The sequence below is a fragment of the Microcaecilia unicolor genome, chromosome 4 (genome assembly GCF_901765095.1).
Source record: "Microcaecilia unicolor chromosome 4, aMicUni1.1, whole genome shotgun sequence".
NCBI lineage: Eukaryota > Metazoa > Chordata > Amphibia > Gymnophiona > Siphonopidae > Microcaecilia > Microcaecilia unicolor.
The window spans coordinates 169972372-169993812 of record NC_044034.1 but is presented as its reverse complement, the minus strand read 5'-3'; the positions used below and the strand labels follow the sequence as shown (position 1 = coordinate 169993812).

The following is a 21441-nucleotide window of genomic DNA, read 5'->3' as shown; positions in this document are numbered from 1 at the left end:
TTACCCTTTCCAATTTTTTGACTGCTTTGCTATAACAAACATTTAGGGAAGCAGGTTGTTAATATTTATGCTGACATAGTGCTTCTAGTCATTTTTAAGTAATACATTTTATTGACAAACTGCAGTTTGAGGGGGAGGGACTGAGGAGCCATCATGTCCATATCCTTATCTGTATTATCTGATCTGTACATCTGTGTGCACTTCTGATTTCTCTGCAGGCAGAACTACGAGCCTTAGAAGAGGGGGATGGCAGTTCAGCGGGTTCTAGTCCACGTTCCGACATCAGTCAGTCAGCTTCTCAGGATGGCCTTCACAAATTGGTATCAAAAAGAGGGAAGTGGCGGATGATTGCTCAAGCTTTGAGTCCTGAGTCAAACAAAAATGAACAAGATGTGTCCAAAAATGGGGAAACTGGTAAAGCATTCCTTTTTTCAGTAGCTTACTGCTTACATGACATTTTGCCTCCTGGGGAAAGAGCCCTGGGGTGAAAATATGGAAAATATATTCTAGCGCTGGGGTGTGTACAACAGGGAGGGGAAAGAGGAAAATACCTAAAGATGATTGTGATTTTGGTAATTGGTTTATCTCCTCTAACAGTAAGTGCACAAGCTCTAGATGAAAATACAGAGAAAAAAATGCAGACAGAGGCACTCCAAGAAACATTGAAAGTACAACCAAAAGTGGAAGAGGAGGAAGAACAGGATCTGAAGGTAACACATGCAGACTGCTATATTATTAACTAGTAAAAAAGACCAATTTCTGTAGGCAAGGAAACTGGCCTTAGGCAGGCAATTCCCCCTGCCCCGCCGCCGCTGCTGCCGTTGTTGTGCTACCTGTTCTTACAGCCGAAGTGTTGTTCTTTCCTTCCCGTTGGTTCTTCAATCATCTTGTCGGGACGTTCCTCTGCATGCGTCTGATGTCAGACGCACGGAGTTAAACTTCCTGAGAAGATGATTGAGGAACCCACCCGAAGGGCAGAACAACACTTCGGCTGTCAGCACAGGTAGTGCACAACAGCGGCGGGGGGTGCGGTTTTCGTTGTTTCGGTGAGGGGGATCGACAGGTTCAGGAAGGGGGTGGGTTTCGAGGGGGCCGTAGCGCGGGGGGTGACAGCTGATTCCGAGGCAGTAGGAGGAGTAGGGAAACATGCTACTTCTCTCCTTGCCTTGGAATCAGCTGTTTTGACGTCATTGACGTCTGCGTGTCTGCCTCGCAGTCCACCTGCAGCCAGGGAGCCACGGTCCCAAGCATAGAACGTTGCAGGTGAGAATTATTATATAGGATGTATTATTTAAGGATCAATATATACAATACTGTGTAAAGGATAAACACCAATATATATTTATAATTTCTTGATATCCTGCTAAAGGTCAAAGCAGCTTACCGTTAACAAAATACCACATTATACTGCATAGAACTTAAAAAAAAAAAAAAAAAAAAAAAAAAAACTCCACACCCACCTTAAAACCATCTTCCCTCCCTTCAACCTCCTCCCCTAAAGTTTCCTCAAACAACTACACCTTAAACAAGTTTCATAAAATGCAAATAATTTGCTTTGAATCTTATTCCACAGCTTTGGTGCAAATTAGTGGAAACTATCATAGAAAAATAGAAATGGAGAAAAATAAAACCACATAAAGGTCATATGGCCTCTCCTGTCCATGCCATCCTGTCCCTTAGAGATTGTCCCAAGCTTTCTTGGATTCAGATTGTCTTCGTCTCGACTACTTCCACTGGAGTCTGTTCCCATGTATACACCACCCTTTCCATTAAGTATTTCCTTAGATTACTCCAGATACACATGTATTTACAGAATAGCACATATTCTCATATCTTATAGTGCGTATTTTACAAGTGGGCAGAATCCTATAAGTTAAATGCATATCACCAGCACTTATGCTAACTCTAGAATTGGCATAAATGTGTGCACCCTGAGTATTCCTAAGTGTATATGCACTTATATACCCCATCCTCAACCCAGGATGCTAGCTGTTTTGTCTGTCTATGATCCTGGCTTTCACATTAAGCGTTTTTGCCCCTGCTTGAAAAAGTGATAACTTATTTATAATGAGACTCAGCTATAGGATTCATAGTCCATGTGTTCATTCCTTCATAAAATAAGGCTGTATTAGTAAACAAAGAAATACATTTTAATTTAACACCTGTCATGAAACGCCTAGCCACCTACCTTGGATTACCCCGCGGCCACTTAAAGGGTCTATCCCCAGCACAGCTCAGATCCACCTGCACTTGTTGCTTGTGCTCTACACTGGCACCCTTCTCCCACTGACTGGTCACAACTCCCTCTGAGTGAGTCTCCCACTCTCCAATTATCCCCAGTGATTTCAAGGTTACTGGAGCCACACTCCCAGTGATCCCACAGTTTCCAGAAAGCACTCGCAGACCCAACACAGAAACCACCAGGATTCTTTTAGTCCAGTCAGACGGAGTCAACAAACTAAATAGGTTTAATGTCACACTTGAACAATGAACAAGAAAAAATGTGCAAACAGTAACAAGTAACTGAAAAATGGATCAATTAAAAAAAAAAAACTAAGCATTTGCATATTGTCTAAACGTACCTGGGAAGATCAAGAAATATAGCTGTTCACAGAGCCTTAGCAAGGAGATCTGTCTCTTGTTTCTCTGGGCTAAAGCAACAGCCAGTAACAACTGCTGAGTAATTTCCAACTCCAGGCCAATCAGAGCCCAGTCAAGTTTTAAAAGTATACTGCTCACAGTACTCTAGATTCACTTCTTCACTGAGTGAAACTAAAAGAGGGCATACACTTTTCTATAATAGGTTTAACATAAAACATGCACCACATGCTGGCCAAACTACAGAAATGCACTTTGTTTAATAAAGGCAATTTTACAGGTTTAAAACACACTGTTCTGTCACACTGTCTTTTTTTTTCTTCTTTTCATAGTTTCACATTGGAGAATTGGCCAACACTTTAACTAGTAAACTGGAATTCCTGGGCATTAGTAGGCAATCTCTTTCCAACTTCCACGTGCTGCTGTTGCAGACTGAGGTATGTGCCTTGCATGCATTACTTCCAGTAAAGATTCCCAAGATAACTTCCATGCTTTGTCATATCCTTGATCTTTCCCATTGCAGCAGTGTGAATCTTATGTTCAACGTGGTCTTTCTGGCATTAGAGGAAATGGGTTATGGCTTATTTTTTATATACCGCCCTTTGTTTGCAACAGCAGAACGGTTTACAGTTTATATAAAATTAATAAAATCATAGTAAGAAAGGAACACCAAAACCACATAGTACAGATAAAAGCCAGAAAAGAGTTTATGCACGTTTTTCATAAACTGGACTGTTTCCTTCACATGGTTTTAATTAGATGTGCAAGTTCTGCTGAAATTGGACCCTTCGTCACAGTGGAATTGTTCATGTTACACTCCTTCCTCCTTCTTCCACAGGTCTCTAACAGTTTATGTATTTGATGTAGTACCTACTGCAGGGCATGGTTTATAAAAGCACATATATAACTATCCTCCAGCTAGACCAGTCCACACTAATGGGTTATATTCCCGTACCAGCAGATGAGAGGTAGACAAATAGTTTCCAGTGACATCACCAATATAACAGCAAGGGCAGCATGGAGCTAGTCAGCATTTCTCTTCATCATCAGATGGTGCAGGTTGAACTGGTGCAACTACTTTTTTTCTTTTGTTTCCCCACAATTGTATGACTTGTGGATTCACAGTTATCCCGCCTGTGCGTTGGTAGCACTTTCACGGTTTTTCGGCGCTGAGCAGAGGACTGCTGTTTACCGATTCCTGAGGAAGGCTTGTTGCCAAAACACGGACCGTGTAGGGTCCTAATAAACTTTGTCTGAAGCTCTTACTTCCTTGTTCAGGCTGGTCATTTGGACTTGGTCTCCTTCCACCCTCTGTTTGTTTTGATCACCAGTATAACAGCAAGGGCAGCTTGGATCTAGTCAGCATTTCTCTTCCATCAGATGGTGCAGGTTGAACTGGTGCAGCTGCTTTTTTGCTTTTGATTTGTGAAGCAAACTCGTGGTTCACTCTCTAGCACATGAGGTGTAAGGGGAAAAGTCTCATATTGTCACAAGGGCATACTGTGCTTTGTATTCCACACTCACGGTGAGGACAAAGCCCTTTTTTTGTGACTGATATCATAGACAAAAACCCCCATCTTCCTATTCATGATGTGACAATACAACAATTTGACATTAAAAACCGTATAGATTTATCTTTTTTTTTTTTTTTTTCACAATTTGTGAATTTCAAATTGTGAAAACCAAAAAAAAAAAAAAAATCTACACGGTCTGCAGCATAAAGGTGTTTTTGTTAGTAAAATAATAAGGGAGAGAATTCAAGCTGGGAGAAGTAAAACTGCTTGACCCAGAGAGACGGTGTGATGGCCTGCTTAGTGTGCCAGATGAATGCCTGTGGGGGATTCCTGACATGCCCATGTGGTACTACAGCTCGTGCAGATTTTGAAAGCAGGCAGTCTCGCCCTGCAATCGGACTTCCAGGGAGCGGAGTCTACATCAGGTGGAGATGTGCTCTGGAGTCTGCCTACCGGCTGCGGTCATATGGCTTTTTGGCAGGATCGGTGGCCATTTTTGTATCCTGGCTCTGTGGTTCTCACCTCTGAGCAGATGCTTGGTGGATCAGGTCTGCAAGGCTCTGCAGGGTCTTCTTGAGAGGCCTTGCCTGCTAAATTGGCCCTAGGGGCCGGAGTTGGGATTTGGGCCCTATGCTGGCCATGGCCATTTCTGAAGAGCTTAGTAGGGCCCTGTTAGCATGGAAAGGGGCAGACTTTTGTGGTCTCTACCATGCATTCTGGCTCTTTGGCGTCTGGAGAGGTGTACCTGAGGTAGAAAAGGGATTCCTCTGTTGTGCAGCTTTTTTTTGGAGGGAGGAGCTGTCTGCCATCAAATGTCGAATGAATAAATAAAATTGGAACACAAAGGTCCTCCAGTTGTCTGTTTCACCCCTGGAAGCATGGGGGGGGGGGGGGGGGGGCATTCCATCCTTGCCAGCTATTGCAGACTGGCAAAAACCTTTCCACTAAGCTTTCTCCAAGATGGTAATGAAGTGGAATATCCCAGACTTGGTCCTGTGGGGATCCAAGCTCATGGGCTGACTATCCGTTGCCGTGAGAGGACTTCGATTCCTTGGTGACCTGCAGTGAAAAAGACCATTGTCCTAGTGGAAGACAGCACAGCTTTTAAGGATCCCTAGATGGAGGTGCTTTTTGATCTCTTCCATTCTGCCGCTTTAGTTCAGGCAGGTGGCTATTGGTGGGGGTTGTGTGGCCCAGCTCCAGTGAGTACAGAGCTTCCCCCTCCCCCGAATTCAGCCCAGGAAGCCTTCCTGATGGACTTGTTTTATCTAATCTGTGTGTTAAGTTTGGCCACATCTGCAGTGGGAGCTCATTGCAGCCAGAGATGCCAACATTGGACTGAATACGGCCTCCAAGGACTGCCTTTGTAAGTTGCCTTTAAAAGCTGCTTGTTGGTGAGGCTGAACCTATGTGTCTTCCTGAGCACAAACCCTGAGGGGGATCGGGATGTTTCTGTGGCTGGGGCTACTTCTGTTCAAGAGAGGTAATGCTGCTAAAGGTCAGAGGGGCAACATAGCCCAAGAACAGCGGGGTGGGGGTGGGGGGAATTGAGATGTCCACTGGCCCTCATTCTGTCTGAGGAAACCCAGTGAGGTTCAGGGGGTCTTTCTCAAACTATCTCAGGAAACTGGCTCAGTCTATGAAAAAAGGAACTTGAAGGGCTGCTGTTAGTAATACATAATTGATCTCTTAAATCAAGCATGATACCGGAAGATTGAAGGGTGGCCAGTGTTAACGCCAATTTTCAAAAAGGGTTCCAGAGATAATCCAGGAAATTTATAGACAGATGAGCCTTGTGGTGCCAGGCAAAATGGTAGAGACTATTTATAAAGAATAAAATTACAGAGCATATACATAGTTATGGATTGAGACAGCCAACATGGATTTAGTCTAGGGAAATCTTTCCTCACCAGTCTACTTCATTGCTTTGAAGGAATGAATAAATGTGGATAAAGATGAGCCAATAGATTGTATGTATCTGGATTTTCAAAAAGGCATTCGAGAAAAGTACCTCATGAACGACTCCTGAGAAAATTAGAAAATCAGAAAATCATGTGATAGGAGGTAGTGTCCTGTTGTGGATTAAGACCTGGTTAAATGATTTTTTTTAAAAAACAGTAGGGTTACATGGTCGGTATTTTCAATGGAGAAGGGTAGATAGTGGGGTTCCCTGGGGCTTTGTCCTGGGACTGGTACTTCAACATATTTATAAATGATCTAGAGATGGCAATAATTAATGAGGTAATTAAATTTGCTGATGACACAGTCAAATTTCTTAAATCACAAGAGGATTCTAAAAAATTGCAAGAGGACCTTATGACACTGGGAGATTGCGCATCTTAATGGCAGATGACGACCTTTAATGTGAGCTAGTGCAAAGAAATCCATGTACAAAAGAGAACCCCAAACTATATAGCTATGTGATGCAAGGTTGTACATTAGGAATCACCACCCAGTAAAAGGATCTAGGTGTCATTATTTATTTATTGCATTTGTATCCCACATTTTCCCGCCTATTTGCGGGCTCAGTGTGGCTTACAATATATTGTGAATGATGGAAATACAATTTGTTGCATTACGATTATGGGTTACATTGTGAAGAGTTATGGGAAGACAAAGTCAGAGTCAAAATATCATTTGGGGAATAGAACAATGGAATGTAACAATGGGGAATTGATAGGGCGATAAAACAATAGCAAGAGGGTAGAGTTTTAAGTGTGGTGAAAATACGGGGGAAGAGAACTCAGAAGAGAGTGTACTGATGCATTTCTATTAGTGTGTATGGACTTCATGTGTTTTGATCCTTGCAATAAATTTTCTCAGAGATGAGTCTTCAATAGTTTGCGGAAGTCGGTTAGTTCGTAGATCGTTTTCAGGTTGCGTGGTAGTGTATTCCAGAATTCTCCGAGGACAAGCAGGCTGCTTGTTCTCACGACTGGGGTGACGTCCGCACGCAGGGCACGCCCACCGTGCGCGGCCGTTCCCGCCAGTTCCTTTTTTTCCGCGCTGGAGAGAGTCGTGCGATCGCCGCTCTCTCTGTGTCAGCCCCGGAAAAACCGTCGCGTTTACGCGAAATTCTTTGTTTTTGTTTTGTTTTTTTTTATCGCGCGCGCTCCTCCTTTTCTTTTCTAAAAAAAAAAAAAGAGAGCACGCGCTCCCCTTTTTCCCTCGTTTCTAGCGGGGGCGTCGCGTTGCGGCCTAGTGGCCGCACGGTCGATTTCATTTTTCGATGTGTGATTACCGCCACCATCGACAACTTTAACTTCGCCGACGCGATTTTTCCGTCGATGTCCTCGAAGGTCCCGAGTGGATTTAAAAAGTGTGGTCGGTGCGGCCGGCCGATCTCACAGACCGACACCCACGCTTGGTGCCTCCAGTGCCTCGGGCCGGAGCACAATATCAAGTCGTGTTCCTTGTGTCTTGGTCTCCGGAAACGGACTCAGGTTGCGAGGCAAGTTCTTCGGGACCGTCTTTTTGGAACTTGCGCTGGCCCCTCGACCTCGACGGCATCGGTATCGACGGCCGGTTCTTCGGTACCGGTATCGATGCCTGCGAAATCGGCACCGATGGCATCGACCCCAGGAGAACAGGTCCTCCGGCGAGGGTAGGGGTGAGAGGCCGCGAGGGCAATCGGCCCCGGTCACTCCCTCGGCCCATGGCCCGCGGGACCGAACCCTGTCTGACCCGGTTCCTCGAGACTGAGGGGGATCGACCTCCTCCTCCTCCATCCCTGCGGGCACTGATGACGGGCACCGGAAGAAATCCAAGAAGCACCGTCATCGGTCGCCCTCGATGCACCCGGGTTTCGGTACCGGCGAGGAGTCGACGCCGAAGCGTCCTCGTCGAGAGGAGAGATCCCCTTCGGTTGTGGAGGTACCGACGCGTCAGGGTTCCAGCACTTCGGTGCAGTCTCCTGGACCCGAGCAGCTTCCGGTACCGACACCTCTACCCCGTCTTTCCCGGCAGCGGGCCTGGACGAGTGCCTCCGAGCCATCCTTCCGGGGATCCTGGAAGGGCTGATGCGCCAGGCTGTGCCGGCGCCGGCGAGCTCTAGCCCGGTGCCGAGGCCGTCGACACCGCCGCCGCTTGCGGCGCCGGTCTCGACCGCCACGCAGGTGGAGTCCCCGTCGATGGAGGGAGCTTCGTCCCCGCCGGCGCGGGAGTCCACCACTCGACGGCACCGAGGCCTCGGTGCCTCGACGTCGAGCCGGGCCCGGTTAAGGACTCAGCTACATGAGCTTATGTCCGATACCGAGGAGGAGGCCTCGTGGGGAGAGGAGGAGGACCCCAGATATTTCTCCTCAGAGGAGTCTGCAGGCCTCCCATCTGATCCCACGCCTTCACCGGAGAGGAAGCTCTCACCTCCTGAGAGCCTCTCCTTTGCCTCCTTTGTAAGGGATATGTCTATTTGCATTCCCTTCCCCGTGGTCTCTGTGGATGAGCCGAGGGCTGAGATGCTTGAGGTCCTCGACTATCCATCACCACCTAGAGAGTCCTCCACGGTGCCGTTGCACAATGTCCTCAAAGAGACACTGCTTCAGAACTGGCTGAAGCCATTTTTCTATCCCCACCATCCCCAAGAAAGCGGAGTCCCAATACAGGATCCACTCTGACCCAGAGTTGATGCGGCCTCAGTTGCCTCATGACTCGGCAGTCGTGGACTCTGCTCTCAAGAGAGCACGGAGTTCGAGGGATACCGCCTCGGCACCCCCGGGGCAGGAGTCTTGCACTCTGGACTCGTTTGGGAGGAAGGCCTACCAATCTTCCATGCTCGTCACCCACATCCAGTCATACCAGCTCTACACGAGCATTCACATGCGGAACAATGTGAGGCAACTGGGGGACCTGGTCGACAAGCTCCCTCCGGAGCAGTCCAGGCCTTTTCAGGAGGTGGTCAGACAGCTGAAGGCATGCAGAAAGTTCCTGTCCAGGGGTATCTATGACACCTGTGATGTGACATCCCGAGCTGCGGCCCAAGGTATAGTGATGCGCAGACTCTCCTGGCTGCGTGCCTCTGACCTGGACTACCGCACCCAGCAGCGACTTGCGGATGTCCCTTGCCGGGGAGATAACGGTTTCGGTGAGAAGGTCGAGCAATTAGTGGACCAACTACACCAGCGGGAAACCGCTCTCGACAAGCTCTCCCACCGGGCGCCTTCAGCATCCACCTCTGCAGGTGGACGTTTTTCCCGGGCCCGCCAGGCTGTACCCTATTCTTTTGCAAAGCGTAGGTACACCCAGCCGGCCCGAAGGCCTCGTCAGGCACAGGGACAGCCCCAGCGTGCTCGTTCTCGTCAACAGCATGCGCCTAAGCAGCCCCCTGCGCCTCCACAGCAAAAGCCGGGGACGGGCTTTTGACTGGATCCACGGGAACATAGCCCCCCTCAAAGTGTCTGTACCGGACGATCTGCCAGTCGGAGGGAGGTTAAAATTTTTTCACCAAAGGTGGCCTCTCATAACCTCCGACCAGTGGGTTCTCCAAATAGTGCGGTGCGGATACGCCCTGAATTTGGCCTCCCTGCCACCAAATTGTCCTCCGGGAGCTCAATCCTTCAGCTCCCATCACAAGCAGGTACTTGCAGAGGAACTCTCCGCCCTTCTCAGCGCCAATGCGGTCGAGCCCGTACCACCCGGGCAGGAAGGACAGGGATTCTATTCCAGGTACTTCCTTGTGGAAAAGAAAACAGGGGGGATGCGTCCCATCCTAGACCTGAGAGGCCTGAACAAATTCCTGGTCAAAGAAAAGTTCAGGATGCTTTCCTTGGGCACCCTTCTGCCAATGATTCAAAAAAACGATTGGCTATGTTCCCTGGATTTAAAGGACGTATACACTCACATCCCGATACTGCCAGCTCACAGACAGTATCTGATTCCACCTGGGCGCACGGCACTTTCAGTATTGTGTGCTGCCCTTTGGGCTCGCCTCTGCCCCACGAGTGTTTACAAAGTGCCTCGTGGTGGTGGCGGCGTATCTACGCAAGCTGGGAGTGCACGTGTTCCCATATCTCGACGATTAGCTGGTCAAGAACACCTCGGAGGCAGGAGCTCTCCGGTCCATGCAGTGCACTATTCAACTCCTGGAGCTGCTGGGGTTTGTGATAAATTACCCAAAGTCCCATCTCCAGCCAACCCAGTCTCTGGAATTCATTGGAGCTCTGCTGAATACCCAGACGGCTCAGGCCTTCCTTCCCGAAGCGAGGGCTCCTGTCCCTGGCTTCGCAGACCAGAGCGTCTCAGCAGGTCACAGCTCGGCAGATGTTGAGACTTCTGGGTCATATGGCCTCCACAGTTCATGTGACTCCCATGGCTCGTCTTCACATGAGATCTGCTCAATGGACCCTAGCTTCCCAGTGGTTCCAAGCCACCGGGAATCTAGAAGATGTCATCCGCCTCTCCACCAGTTGCCGCACTTCACTGCTCTGGTGGACCATTCGGACCAATTTGACCCTGGGACGTCCATTCCAAATTCCGCAGCCCACGAAAGTGCTAACGACAGATGCATCTCGCCTGGGGTGGGGAGCTCATGTCGATGGGCTCCACACCCAGGGTCTGTGGTCCCTCCAGGAAAAGGATCTGCAGATCAACCTCCTGGAGCTCCGAGCGATCTGGAACGCATTGAAGGCTTTCAGAGATCGGCTGTCCTGCCAAATTATCCAAATTCGGACAGACAATCAGGTTGCAATGTATTACACCAACAAGCAGGGGGGCACCGGATCTCGCCCCCTATGTCAGGGAGCCGTCGGCATGTGGAGTTGGGCCTGCCGGTTCGGCATGCTTCTCCAAGCCACATACCTGGCAGGCGCAAACAACAGTCTGGCCGACAGACTGAGCAGAGTCATGCAACCACACGAGTGGTCGCTTCATTCCAGAGTGGTACGCAAGATCTTCCGAGAGTGGGGCACCCCTTCGGTGGACCTTTTCGCCTCTCAGACCAACCACAAGCTGCCTCTGTTCTGTTCCAGACTACAGGCACACAGCAGGCTAACGTCGGATGCCTTTCTCCTCCATTGGGGAACCGGCCTCCTGTATGCTTATCCTCCCATACCTTTGGTGGGGAAGACCTTACTGAAGCTCAAGCAAGACCACGGCACCATGATTCTGATAGCGCCCTTTTGGCCCCGTCAGATCTTGTTCCCTCTTCTTCTGGAGTTGTCCTCAGAAGAACCGTGGAGATTGGAGTGTTTTCCGACTCTCATTTCGCAGAATGACGGGGCGTTGCTGCACCCCAACCTTCAGTCCCTGGCTCTCACGGCCTGGATGTTGAGGGCGTAGACTTCACTTCGTTGGGTCTGTCTGAGGGTGTCTCCCGTGTCTTGCTTGCCTCTAGGAAGGATTCCACTAAAAAGAGTTACTTTTTCAAGTGGAGGAGGTTTGTCGTTTGGTGTGAGAGCAAGGCCCTAAAACCTCGTTCTTGCCCTGCACAGAACCTGCTTGAATACCTTCTGCACTTATCAGAGTCTGGCCTCAAGACCAACTCAGTAAGGAATCACCTTAGTGCGATTAGTGCTTACCATTATCGTGTGGAAGGTAAAGCCATCTCTGGAGAGCCTTTAGTCGTTCGATTCATGAGAGGCTTGCTTTTGTCAAAGCCCCCTATCAAGCCTCCTACAGTGTCATGGGATCTCAACGTCGTCCTCACCCAGCTGATGAAACCTCCTTTTGAGCCACTGAATACCTGCCATCTGAAGTACTTGACCTGGAAGGTCATTTTCTTGGTGGCAGTTACTTCAGCTCGTAGGGTCAGTGAGCTTCAAGCCCTGGTAGCTCATGCTCCATATACCAAATTTCATCACAACAGAGTAGTGCTCCGCACCCACCCAAAGTTCCTGCCGAAGGTGGTGTCGGAGTTCCATCTTAACCAGTCAATTGTCTTGCCAACATTCTTTCCCAGGCCGCATACCCGCCCTGCTGAACGTCAGTTGCACACATTGGACTGCAAGAGAGCATTGGCCTTCTACTTGGAGCGGACACAGCCCCACAGACAGTCCGCCCAATTGTTTGTTTCTTTCGACCCTAACAGGCTAGGGGTCGCTGTCGGGAAACGCACCATCTCCAATTGGCTAGCAGATTGCATTTCCTTCACTTACGCCCAGGCTGGGCTGGCTCTTGAGGGTCATGTCACGGCTCATAGTGTTAGAGCCATGGCAGCGTCAGTGGCCCACTTGAAGTCAGCCACTATTGAAGAGATTTGCAAGGCTGTGACGTGGTCATCTGTCCACACATTCACATCACATTACTGCCTCCAGCAGGATACCCGACGCGACAGTCGGTGCTGCAGAATCTGTTTGGGGTGTAAATCCAACTCCACCCTCCAGGACCCGAATTTATTCTGGTCAGGCTGCATTCTCAGTTAGTTGTTCTTCGTAGGTCAATTTCTGTTATACCCTCGCCGTTGCGAGGTTCAATTGACCTGGGTTCTTGTTTTGAGTGAGCCTGAGAGCTAGGGATACCCCAGTCGTGAGAACAAGCAGCCTGCTTGTCCTCGGAGAAAGTGAATGATACATACCTGTAGCAGGTGTTCTCTGAGGACAGCAGGCTGATTGTTCTCACCTACCCTCCCTCCTCCCCTTTGGAGTTGCGTTTTCATCTTTTGCTTGTCATTCAACTGGCGGGAACGGTCACGCACGGGCGGGAGGACGGCCGCGCATGCGCGGTGGGCGTGCCCTGCGTGCGGACCGCCCGCGAAGCTTCTTCTGGTTGGTGGGGGCTGCCGCGGACGTCACCCCAGTCGTGAGAACAATCAGCCTGCTGTCCTCGGAGAACACCTGCTACAGGTATGTATCATTCACTTTGCGTGCTCATATAAGAGAAGGTTGATGCGTGCAGTACTTTGTATTTTATGCCTTTGCACTTAGGGAAGTGGAGATTGAGGAGAGTTTGGGATGATCTTTTAGCGTTTCTGGGTGGCAGGTCTATTAAATCAGACATGTAAGCAGGGGCTTCACCATAGATGATTTTGTGGACTAAGGTGCATACTTTAAAAGTGATACGTTCCTTGAGTGGGAGCCAGTGTAGTTTCTCACGTAAGGGTTTTGCACTTTCGTAGTTTGGTTTTCCGAAGATGAGTCTGGCTGCTGTATTCTGGGCTGTTTGAAGTTTCCTCAGTATTTGTTCTTTGCAGCCTGCGTATAGTGAGTTGCAGTAGTCCAGATGACTGAGTACGAGTGATTGCACTAGGCCGCGGAAGACAGATCTTGGAAAGAATGGTCTTATTCTTTTCAGGTTCCACATGGCGTAGAACATCATTTTGGTTGTGTTGTTCGCGTGAGTCTCGAGTGTCATGTGGCGGTCAATAGTGACTCCAAGGATTTTTAAAGTTTCTGAGATTGGCAGATTTAGTTTAGGTGTGTTAATAGCAGTAAATTTATTCTTGTTGTATTGGGAGGTAAGTATGAGGCATTGAGTTTTTTCTGAGTTCAGTTTGTCGGAATGCATCTGCCCAGGTGTTCATGATATGTAGACTTTGGTTAATTTCGTTGGAGATTTCATTAATGTTTTGTTTGAAAGGAATGTAAATCGTTACATCAGCATATATGTATGGGTTGAGGTTATGGTTTGATAGAAGTTTTGCCAAGAGGATCATCATTAGGTTGAAAATAGTTGGCGAGAGGGGGGATCCCTGCGGTACTCCACATTCAGGTGTCCATGCAGCAGACGTAGTTGAATTTGATGTGACCTGATATGAGCGTAAGGTTAAGAACCCCTTGAACCAGTTTAGGACATTGCCTCCGATGCCAAAATATTCAAGAATGTGTAATAGGATTCCGTGGTCAACCATATCAAAGGCACTTGACATGTCAAATTGTAAGAGTAGTATATTGGTGCTGGTTGCAATCATTTGTTTAAATTTGGTCATTAGGGTAATTAATACTGTTTCTGTGCTGTGATTGGACCGGAATCCTGATTGGGCATCATGCAGTATGGAGAACTTGTTGAGATAGTTTGTGAGTTGTTCGGTTACCATCCCTTCAGTTATTTTGGTTATTAGTGGTATAGATACAACTGGTCTGTAGTTAGTTATTTCGCTTGCGTTTTTCTTTGGGTATTGGGGTGAGTAAAATATTTCCTTTTTCCTTTGGGAAAAGTCCGTTTTGTAGCATGAAATTCACGTGGTTCGTTAGGTCTATTATGAATTGTTGAGGAGCTGATTTCATGAGGTTGTTTGGGCAGATATCTAGTTTGCATTGGGATTTGGCGAATCTTTTGAGCGTTTTAGAGATGAGGTCCTCTGACAGTAATTCGAATTCGGTCCAGATCCTGTCTGCTGGGTATATTCTGTCTTCTGGGTCTAGACAGTTTAGGAGTGTTGCGTATTCAATAGGGCTGGGTGGGTATTTTAAGTCGTAATTGTATGATTTTCTCCTTGAAGTATTTCGCGAGGTCGCTGGTGTATCTCTGCTGCTTGTAACTGGTGTGGTGTCTAGCAATTTATTTACAAGGTAGAAGAGTTTGTGTGTGTCTTTGTAGTTTGGTCCAATCATTGTTTTACAGTGTAGTCTTTTGGTCTGTTTAATGGTATATTTGTATTTCCTCCGGAGTGATTTCCAGGCATTCAGTGTGTGTTCATGTTTCTTTTTGTTCCATGCGCGTTCTAGTTTTCTGACTTGTGTTTTGAGTTCTTTCAGCTCTTTGGTGAACCATGGATTAGATTTTTTCCTATGTGATGTTCTGGTTTGGATTGGGGCAATTGTGTCTAATGTCTTACGTATGTCATCCCATTCTTTGATACATTGAAACCCTACTACTACTACTACTATTTAGCATTTCTATAGCACTACAAGGCGCTCAGTTTGCAGCAGCAGCTAAGAAAGCAAATAGAATGTTAGGAATTAACTACAAAAATAATCGAAAACAAAAATGAGAATATTATAATGCCTTTGTATCATTCCATGGTACGACTGCACCATGAATACTGTGCATAATTCTGGTCACTGCATCGCAAAATAGATATAGTGGAATTAAAAAAGGTACAGAGAAGGGCAGCAAAAATGTTAGAGTTGGGATGACTTCCCTGTGAGGAAGTCTAAAGAGTCTAGGGCTCTTCAGCTTAGAAAAGATAACTGGGTGATAGGAGATGATAGAGGTCATCCTATATAATAAAACGCACCTCCAGCGTTCTGAAGCTGACTCCGTGGCACTAAAGCCTGAAGCATTCGTGCTCTCTGAAAGGTTGCATCCATCTCATGAAGTGACGTCACATACTTCCGGGTACGTCACACACAAAAGCTGACCAACCAGAGGTGGGAGGGCGGGTGCACAGCGACGAATGGATCCACCGTTCAGTGGGCCTGCATGCTGAGCTGTGCACGGCAGCAGAGGTTGGACGGTTGGCGGAGGGCCAGAGATTTGGCCGGTATCGTTAGGGGCAAGGGAAAAAGGAGAACCGCTGGGTGGCTGGAGGGGGAGCAGAGGAGCATCACTGGGTGGCTGGAGGGGGGGCAGGGGAGACAGGAGATTCGCTGGGTGGCTGGAAGGGGGGGGCAGGGGAGAGGAGCATCGGTGGGTGGCTGGAAGGGGGGAGGCAAGAGAAAACGGAGAATCGCTGGGTGGCTGGAGGGGGGGCCAGACGACAAAGAATCGCTGGGTGGCTAGAGGGGGGGAGCAGAGGAGAGAGGAGAATCACTGGGTGGCTGGGGGGGGGCAGGGGAGACAGGAGATTCGCTGGGTGGCTGGAAGGGGGGGCAGGGGAGAGGAGCATCGGTGGGTGGCTGGAAGGGGGGAGGCAAGGGAAAATGGAGAATCGCTGGGTGGCTGGAGTGGGGGCCAGACGACAAAGAATCGCTGGGTGGCTAGAGGGGGAGCAGAGGAGAGAGGAGAATCTCTGGGTGGCTGGGGGGGGGCAGGGCAGACAGATTCGCTGGGGGGGCAGGGGAGAGAAGAGCATCATTGGGTGGCTGGAAGGGGGGGCAAGGGAAAATGTAGAATCGCTGAGGGGCTGGAGGGGGGCTAGGGGAGAGAGGACAATCGTTGGGTGGCTGGAGGGAGGGCCAGGGGAGAGAGGACAATTGCTGGGTGGCTGGAGGGGGGGGCAAGGGAGAGAGGAGAATTGCTGGGTGGCTGGAGGGGGGGGGCAAGGGAGAGAGGAGAATCACTGGGGGGGCAGGGGAGACAGGAGATTCGCTGGGTGGCTGGAAGGGGGGGCAGGGGAAGAGGAGCATCGGTGGGTGGCTGGAAGGGGGGGAGGCAAGGGAAAATGGAGAATCGCTGGGTGGCTGGAGGGGGGGCCAGACGACAAAGAATCCCTGGGTGGCTAGAGGGGGAGCAGAGGAGAGAGGAGGGTGGCTGGGGAAGGGGCAGGGCAGACATTCGCTGGGGGGGGCAGGGGAGAGAAGAGCATCATTGGGTGGCTGGAATGGGGGGGCAAGGGAAAATGGAGAATCGCTGAGGGGCTGGAGGGGGGCTAGGGGAGAGAGGACAATCGTTGGGTGGCTGGAGGGAGGGCCAGGGGAGAGAGGACAATCGCTGGGTGGCTGGAGGGGGGGGCAAGGGAGAGAGGAGAATTGCTGGGTGGCTGGAGGGGGGGGCAAGGGAGAGAGGAGAATTGCTGGGTGGCTGGAGGGGGGGCAGGGAAGAGAGGAGAATTGCTGGGTGGCTAGAGGGGAGGCCAGGGGAGAGAGGGGAATCGCTGGGTGGCGGGAGGGGGTGCAGGGGAGAGAGCATCGCTGGGTGGATACAGGGGGAGGGCCAAGGAAAAGGATAATCGCTGGGTGGCTGGAGGGGGGGGCAGGGGACAGAGCAGACACGTTCTCACCCAGCAGTCTCTCTCTCTCTGTCACAAACACACACTCACATATTCACTCTCTCTCACACAGTCACTCACACACACACTCAAACATACACACTCCGACAAAAACCTTGCTAGCGCCCGTTTCATTTGTGTCAGAAACGGGCCTGGTTTACTAGTAAAAACATAAGAATAGCCATACTGGGTCAGACCAATGGTCCGTCTGGGCCAGTATCTCGTTTTCAGCAGTAACCAATCCAGGTCACAAGTACCTGGCAGAAACCCAAATAGTAGCAACATTCCATGCTACCAATCCTAGAGCAAGCAGTGGCTTCCACATGTCTGTCTCAATGGCAGACTATGGACTTTTCTTGGAACTTGTCCAACCCTTTTTTAAATCCAGATATGCTAACCACTGTTACCACATCCTCTGGCAACAAGTTCCAGAGATTAACTATTTGTTGAGTGAAAAAGAATTTCCATGTAATTTCATTATGTCCCCCTAGTCTTTGTACTTTTTGAAAGAGTGAAAAAATCGATTCACTTCTACTCATTCTACACCACTCTTGATGTTATAAAATACTGAGTAGGGTAGATGTGATGAATCACTTGTTTAGTCTTTCCAAAAATACAAGGATGTGGTAAAAGCAGCTTAACAAGATTTTTAAAAAGGTTTGGATAATTTCCTAAAAGAAAAGTCCACAAGTCGTCATTATGCTGCTGATTTCTAGGATAAGCAGCATAAAATCTGTTTTATTCTTTTGGTATCTTGCCAAGTACTTGTGACCTGGATTGGCCACTATTGCTATACAAATGCTAATAATAATAATATTGGAAACAGGATACTGGGCTTGATGAAACTTCAGTCTGTCCCAGTTTGTCAACGCTTATGTTCTTATGGACCCTTATTACTTCAGACCAGTGGGTTCCCAGGTTGAAATGCCTTTGATTTCCCCTTGCAGCCGTCTTACCAAGTGCAGATTGGTGGAAGACCCTGTCCCACTTTCTCTAGTTAGGGTCAGTGGAGGAGGTCCTGCTGGCAGAATGGGGATTGGGCTGCCACTCATAAGAACATAAGAGTAGCCATACTGGGTCAGACCATTGGTCCATCTAGCCCAGTATCTTGTTTCCAACAGTGGCCAAGCCAGGTCACAAGTACCTGGCAGTAACACAAATCGTGGCAACATGTCGTGCTACAAATCCCAGAGCAAGCAGTTACTTCTCCCTGTCTGTCTCAGTAGCAAATTATGGACTTTTCCTCTAGGGACTTAACCTTTTTTTAAACCCAGATACACTAACTGCTGTTACTACATCGTCTGGCAAAGAGTTCCATAGCTTAACTATTTGTTGGGTGAAAAAATATTTCCTCCTATTTGTTTTAAAAGTATTTCCATGTAACTTCCTTGAGTGTCCCCTAGTCTTTGTACTTTTGGAACGAGTAAAAAATCGATTTACTTCTACTTCTACATCACTCAGGATTTTGTAGGCCTCAGTCATATCTCCCCTCATCTGTCTCTTTTCCATGCTGAAGAGCCCTAACCTCTTTAGCCTTTCCTCATATGAGAGGAGCTCCATCCCTTTTATCATTTTGGTCTCTCTTCTTTGAACCTTTTCTAATTATATCTTTTTTAAGATATGGCGACCAGAACTGAACGCAGTCCTCAAGGTGAGGTTGCACCATGGAGCGATATAGAGGCATTATAGTATTTTTGGTCTTATTCACCATTCCTTTCCTAATAATTGCTAACATTCTATTTGCTTTTTTGACCGCCGCTGCACATGAGCAGAAGATTTCAGTGTATTATCTACAATGACACCTAGATCTTTTTCTTGGTTGCTGGCCCCCAAGGTGGGACCTTACCATCAGGTAACTGATTCATATTATTCTTTCCAAAGTACATCACTTTGCATTTGTCCATATTAAATTTCATCTGCCATTTGGATGCCCAGACTTCCAATTGCCTATGTTCCTCCTGCAATCTGCAAATTTATTCACCTCACTTGTCTTTCTGATTTCTATATTAAATAGCACGAGTCCTAGTACTGATCTCTGCAGCACACAATTGTTCACCCTCCTCCATTGAGAGAGATGACCATTTAACCCTACCCTCTGTTTTCTGTCCAATAACCAGTTCCTAATCTGTCTACTTGGTTATCCCCAAAAGGGGGGGGGGTCTTCTGCCTCATTTTAGATCTCAAGGGAGTCGGTGCTTCCTTTCGGGTCCTCCCATTTTTGCATGGAGATCTCCAATTTGTGATTTGCGTCAGTTTTCTTAGAGAAGTTTCTTTCCTCCGGATCTGGCTGAGGCCAACAACCTCATTTTGCCTAGACAATAGGTAATTCCTGGCTACAACCTTTTTCCAAGGTTATGATACTACCTGTTGCCTTCCTCTGTAAGGAATGGGGTGTGGGTGCATACTTATTTGGATGATTGATTTGGGCCAATTTGGCAGAAGACTCTTGGGTGGTGATGTCCGTCTCATCAGACTGTTGGAAAGCCTGGGTTGGGTAGTCAATTATGTGAAGAGTTGCCTTGAGCTGTGTACCTGGGGTTCACTTTGCTATTCATCAGGGGCAAGTCTAATGCCAGAGTCTCCAAGCTTCAGCTACAAGAGAAGGAATTTTACCACCCCCCCCCCCCCCCCCCCCCCCCGCAAGAAACCCCACAACTCAGGTTAACCTTCAGCTGCTGGGATTGATTAAGGCCACCCTGGAGGTGGGCCCCAAAGGCATCCCCTTCAGAGAGCATTGCTATCCCTGCTGGAGTCCTAAATCTCAGGACTTTTATGTGTACCTCCCCCGTTCCCCTCCAGTCCTGGCCTGGTGGGATCATTCGGTTCATCTCCAGGGGGTCCCCCTCGCGATTTCAGAGTGGGCAGTGGTTCCCACTAATTCAAGCCTCAGGGGTTGGCCCATTTTCTGAGCCATATGCTGCAGGGCATACGGCCAGTGGCAGAGACCACCTGGCCCATCGAGGATGTGTCAGGTGCAAGTGGACCTGAGCTATGCTGGGGAGAGACCCTCCAGGTGGCCGCAGGGTTAGCCTCAGGGGGGTGCCTAGGCGTTTGTCACACTATACCACTTAAAACAAAGTGGTTTACAAAAGACAAAATACTAGTTAAAAAACATGACTACAAACAACGGAGTTAACAAAGTGCTAAAACTGCTAACATCACAACATGCTGTCTCAAAAAGTTATCTCGGTCTTTTTTTACAGAAGGACCTCAACAAACAAGGTCTTCAAAAGCTGTTTGAACTGCGAGACCTCTGCACATAAACTAAACTACTCCTTTAAGGAATTCCATGAACAAATCCCTGCTATGGAAACGGCTGAAAGCTCTGTATCCTAATAACTCATATGAACAGCTTTGGAGATAGCGATGCAGCTCTCTCTCGACCGTCTCAAACTTTTACTCGGGATGGTACACACAAACAATCCTTCAAATATTTATGCTTTGGAAGCAAGGCGGGAGAGGGAGGTACAATAGAGATGTTTAAAATCACAAGAAAGTTGTAAAAAATTGCAAGAGGACCTTTCAAGACTGGGTATCAAATAGCAGATGACATTGATGTGAGCAAGTGCAAAGTGATGCATGTAGGAAAGAGGAATCAAACTATAGCTACGTGATGCAGGGCTCCACATTGGAAGTCACCACTCAGGAAAAAAAAAGATCTGTCATTGTTGATCATGTGTTGAAACTTCTCTCAGTGTTCTAAGAAAGCAAATAGAATGTTAGGAATTATGAAAGGAATGGAGAACACCACTGAGACTATTAATGCTTTTGTATCACTATAGTACAACCACACCTTGAATATTGTGGGCAGTTTTGATCACTGCTTCTCATAAAAAGGTATAGCAGAATTAGAAAAGGTACAGACAAACATGATAAAGGGGTGGGATGACTTCTCTGTGAGGAAGGGCTAAAGAAGCTAGGGTTTTTCAGCTTGGAGTTATGATAGAAGTAGATTAAAATACTGAGTAGAGTGGAAATGGTAGACATGAATCGCTTGTTTACTCTTTCCAAAAATACAAGGACTAGGGGGCATGCAATGAAGCTACTAAGTAGCAAATTTAGAACAAAATTGAGAAAATATTTCTTCACTCAACGTATAATTAAACTTCAATGTGATGGTAGAGAGTTAGCTTGGCAGAGTTTTAAAAAGGCTTGGATAATTTCCTAAAAGAAAAGTCCATAAGCCATTATTAAGATCGACTTGGGAAAATCCACTGCTTCCCCCCCCCCCCCCCCCCCCCAGGATAAGCATACAATCTGCTTTACTCTTTTGGTATATTGCCATGTACTTGTCACCTGGACTGGCTTTAGTTGAAACAGAAATCTGGGCTTGCTAGTATGGCAATGCTTATGTTTTTATTTTAGGTATGGGGCATAAATGCCAAAGAGGCAAGCTTTCATTTGAAAGGAAGCTCTGGAATGAGGGGGCATAGGATGAAGGTGAAAGGGGACAGACTCGGAAATAACATAAGGAAATATTTCATGGGAAGTCTGGTGAATGCGTGGATTGGCCACCTGGTTGAGGTGATGGAAACAATTGTATGTGAATTCAAGAAAGTTTTGGACAGATATGGGATCTCTGAAGGCGAG

The 21441-nt window shown here is 48.0% G+C and overlaps 1 protein-coding gene across 1 annotated transcript in view; it reads left to right on the top strand.

The window, feature by feature from the left end:
* FNBP4 (formin binding protein 4) overlaps positions 1 to 21441 on the top strand; it is a 146411-nt gene that overhangs the window by 92419 nt on the left and 32551 nt on the right. Inside the window, 3 exon segments of the mRNA XM_030200946.1 lie at positions 219 to 414; positions 598 to 710; positions 2931 to 3035. Coding sequence (XP_030056806.1) covers positions 219 to 414; positions 598 to 710; positions 2931 to 3035 — 414 coding nt within the window.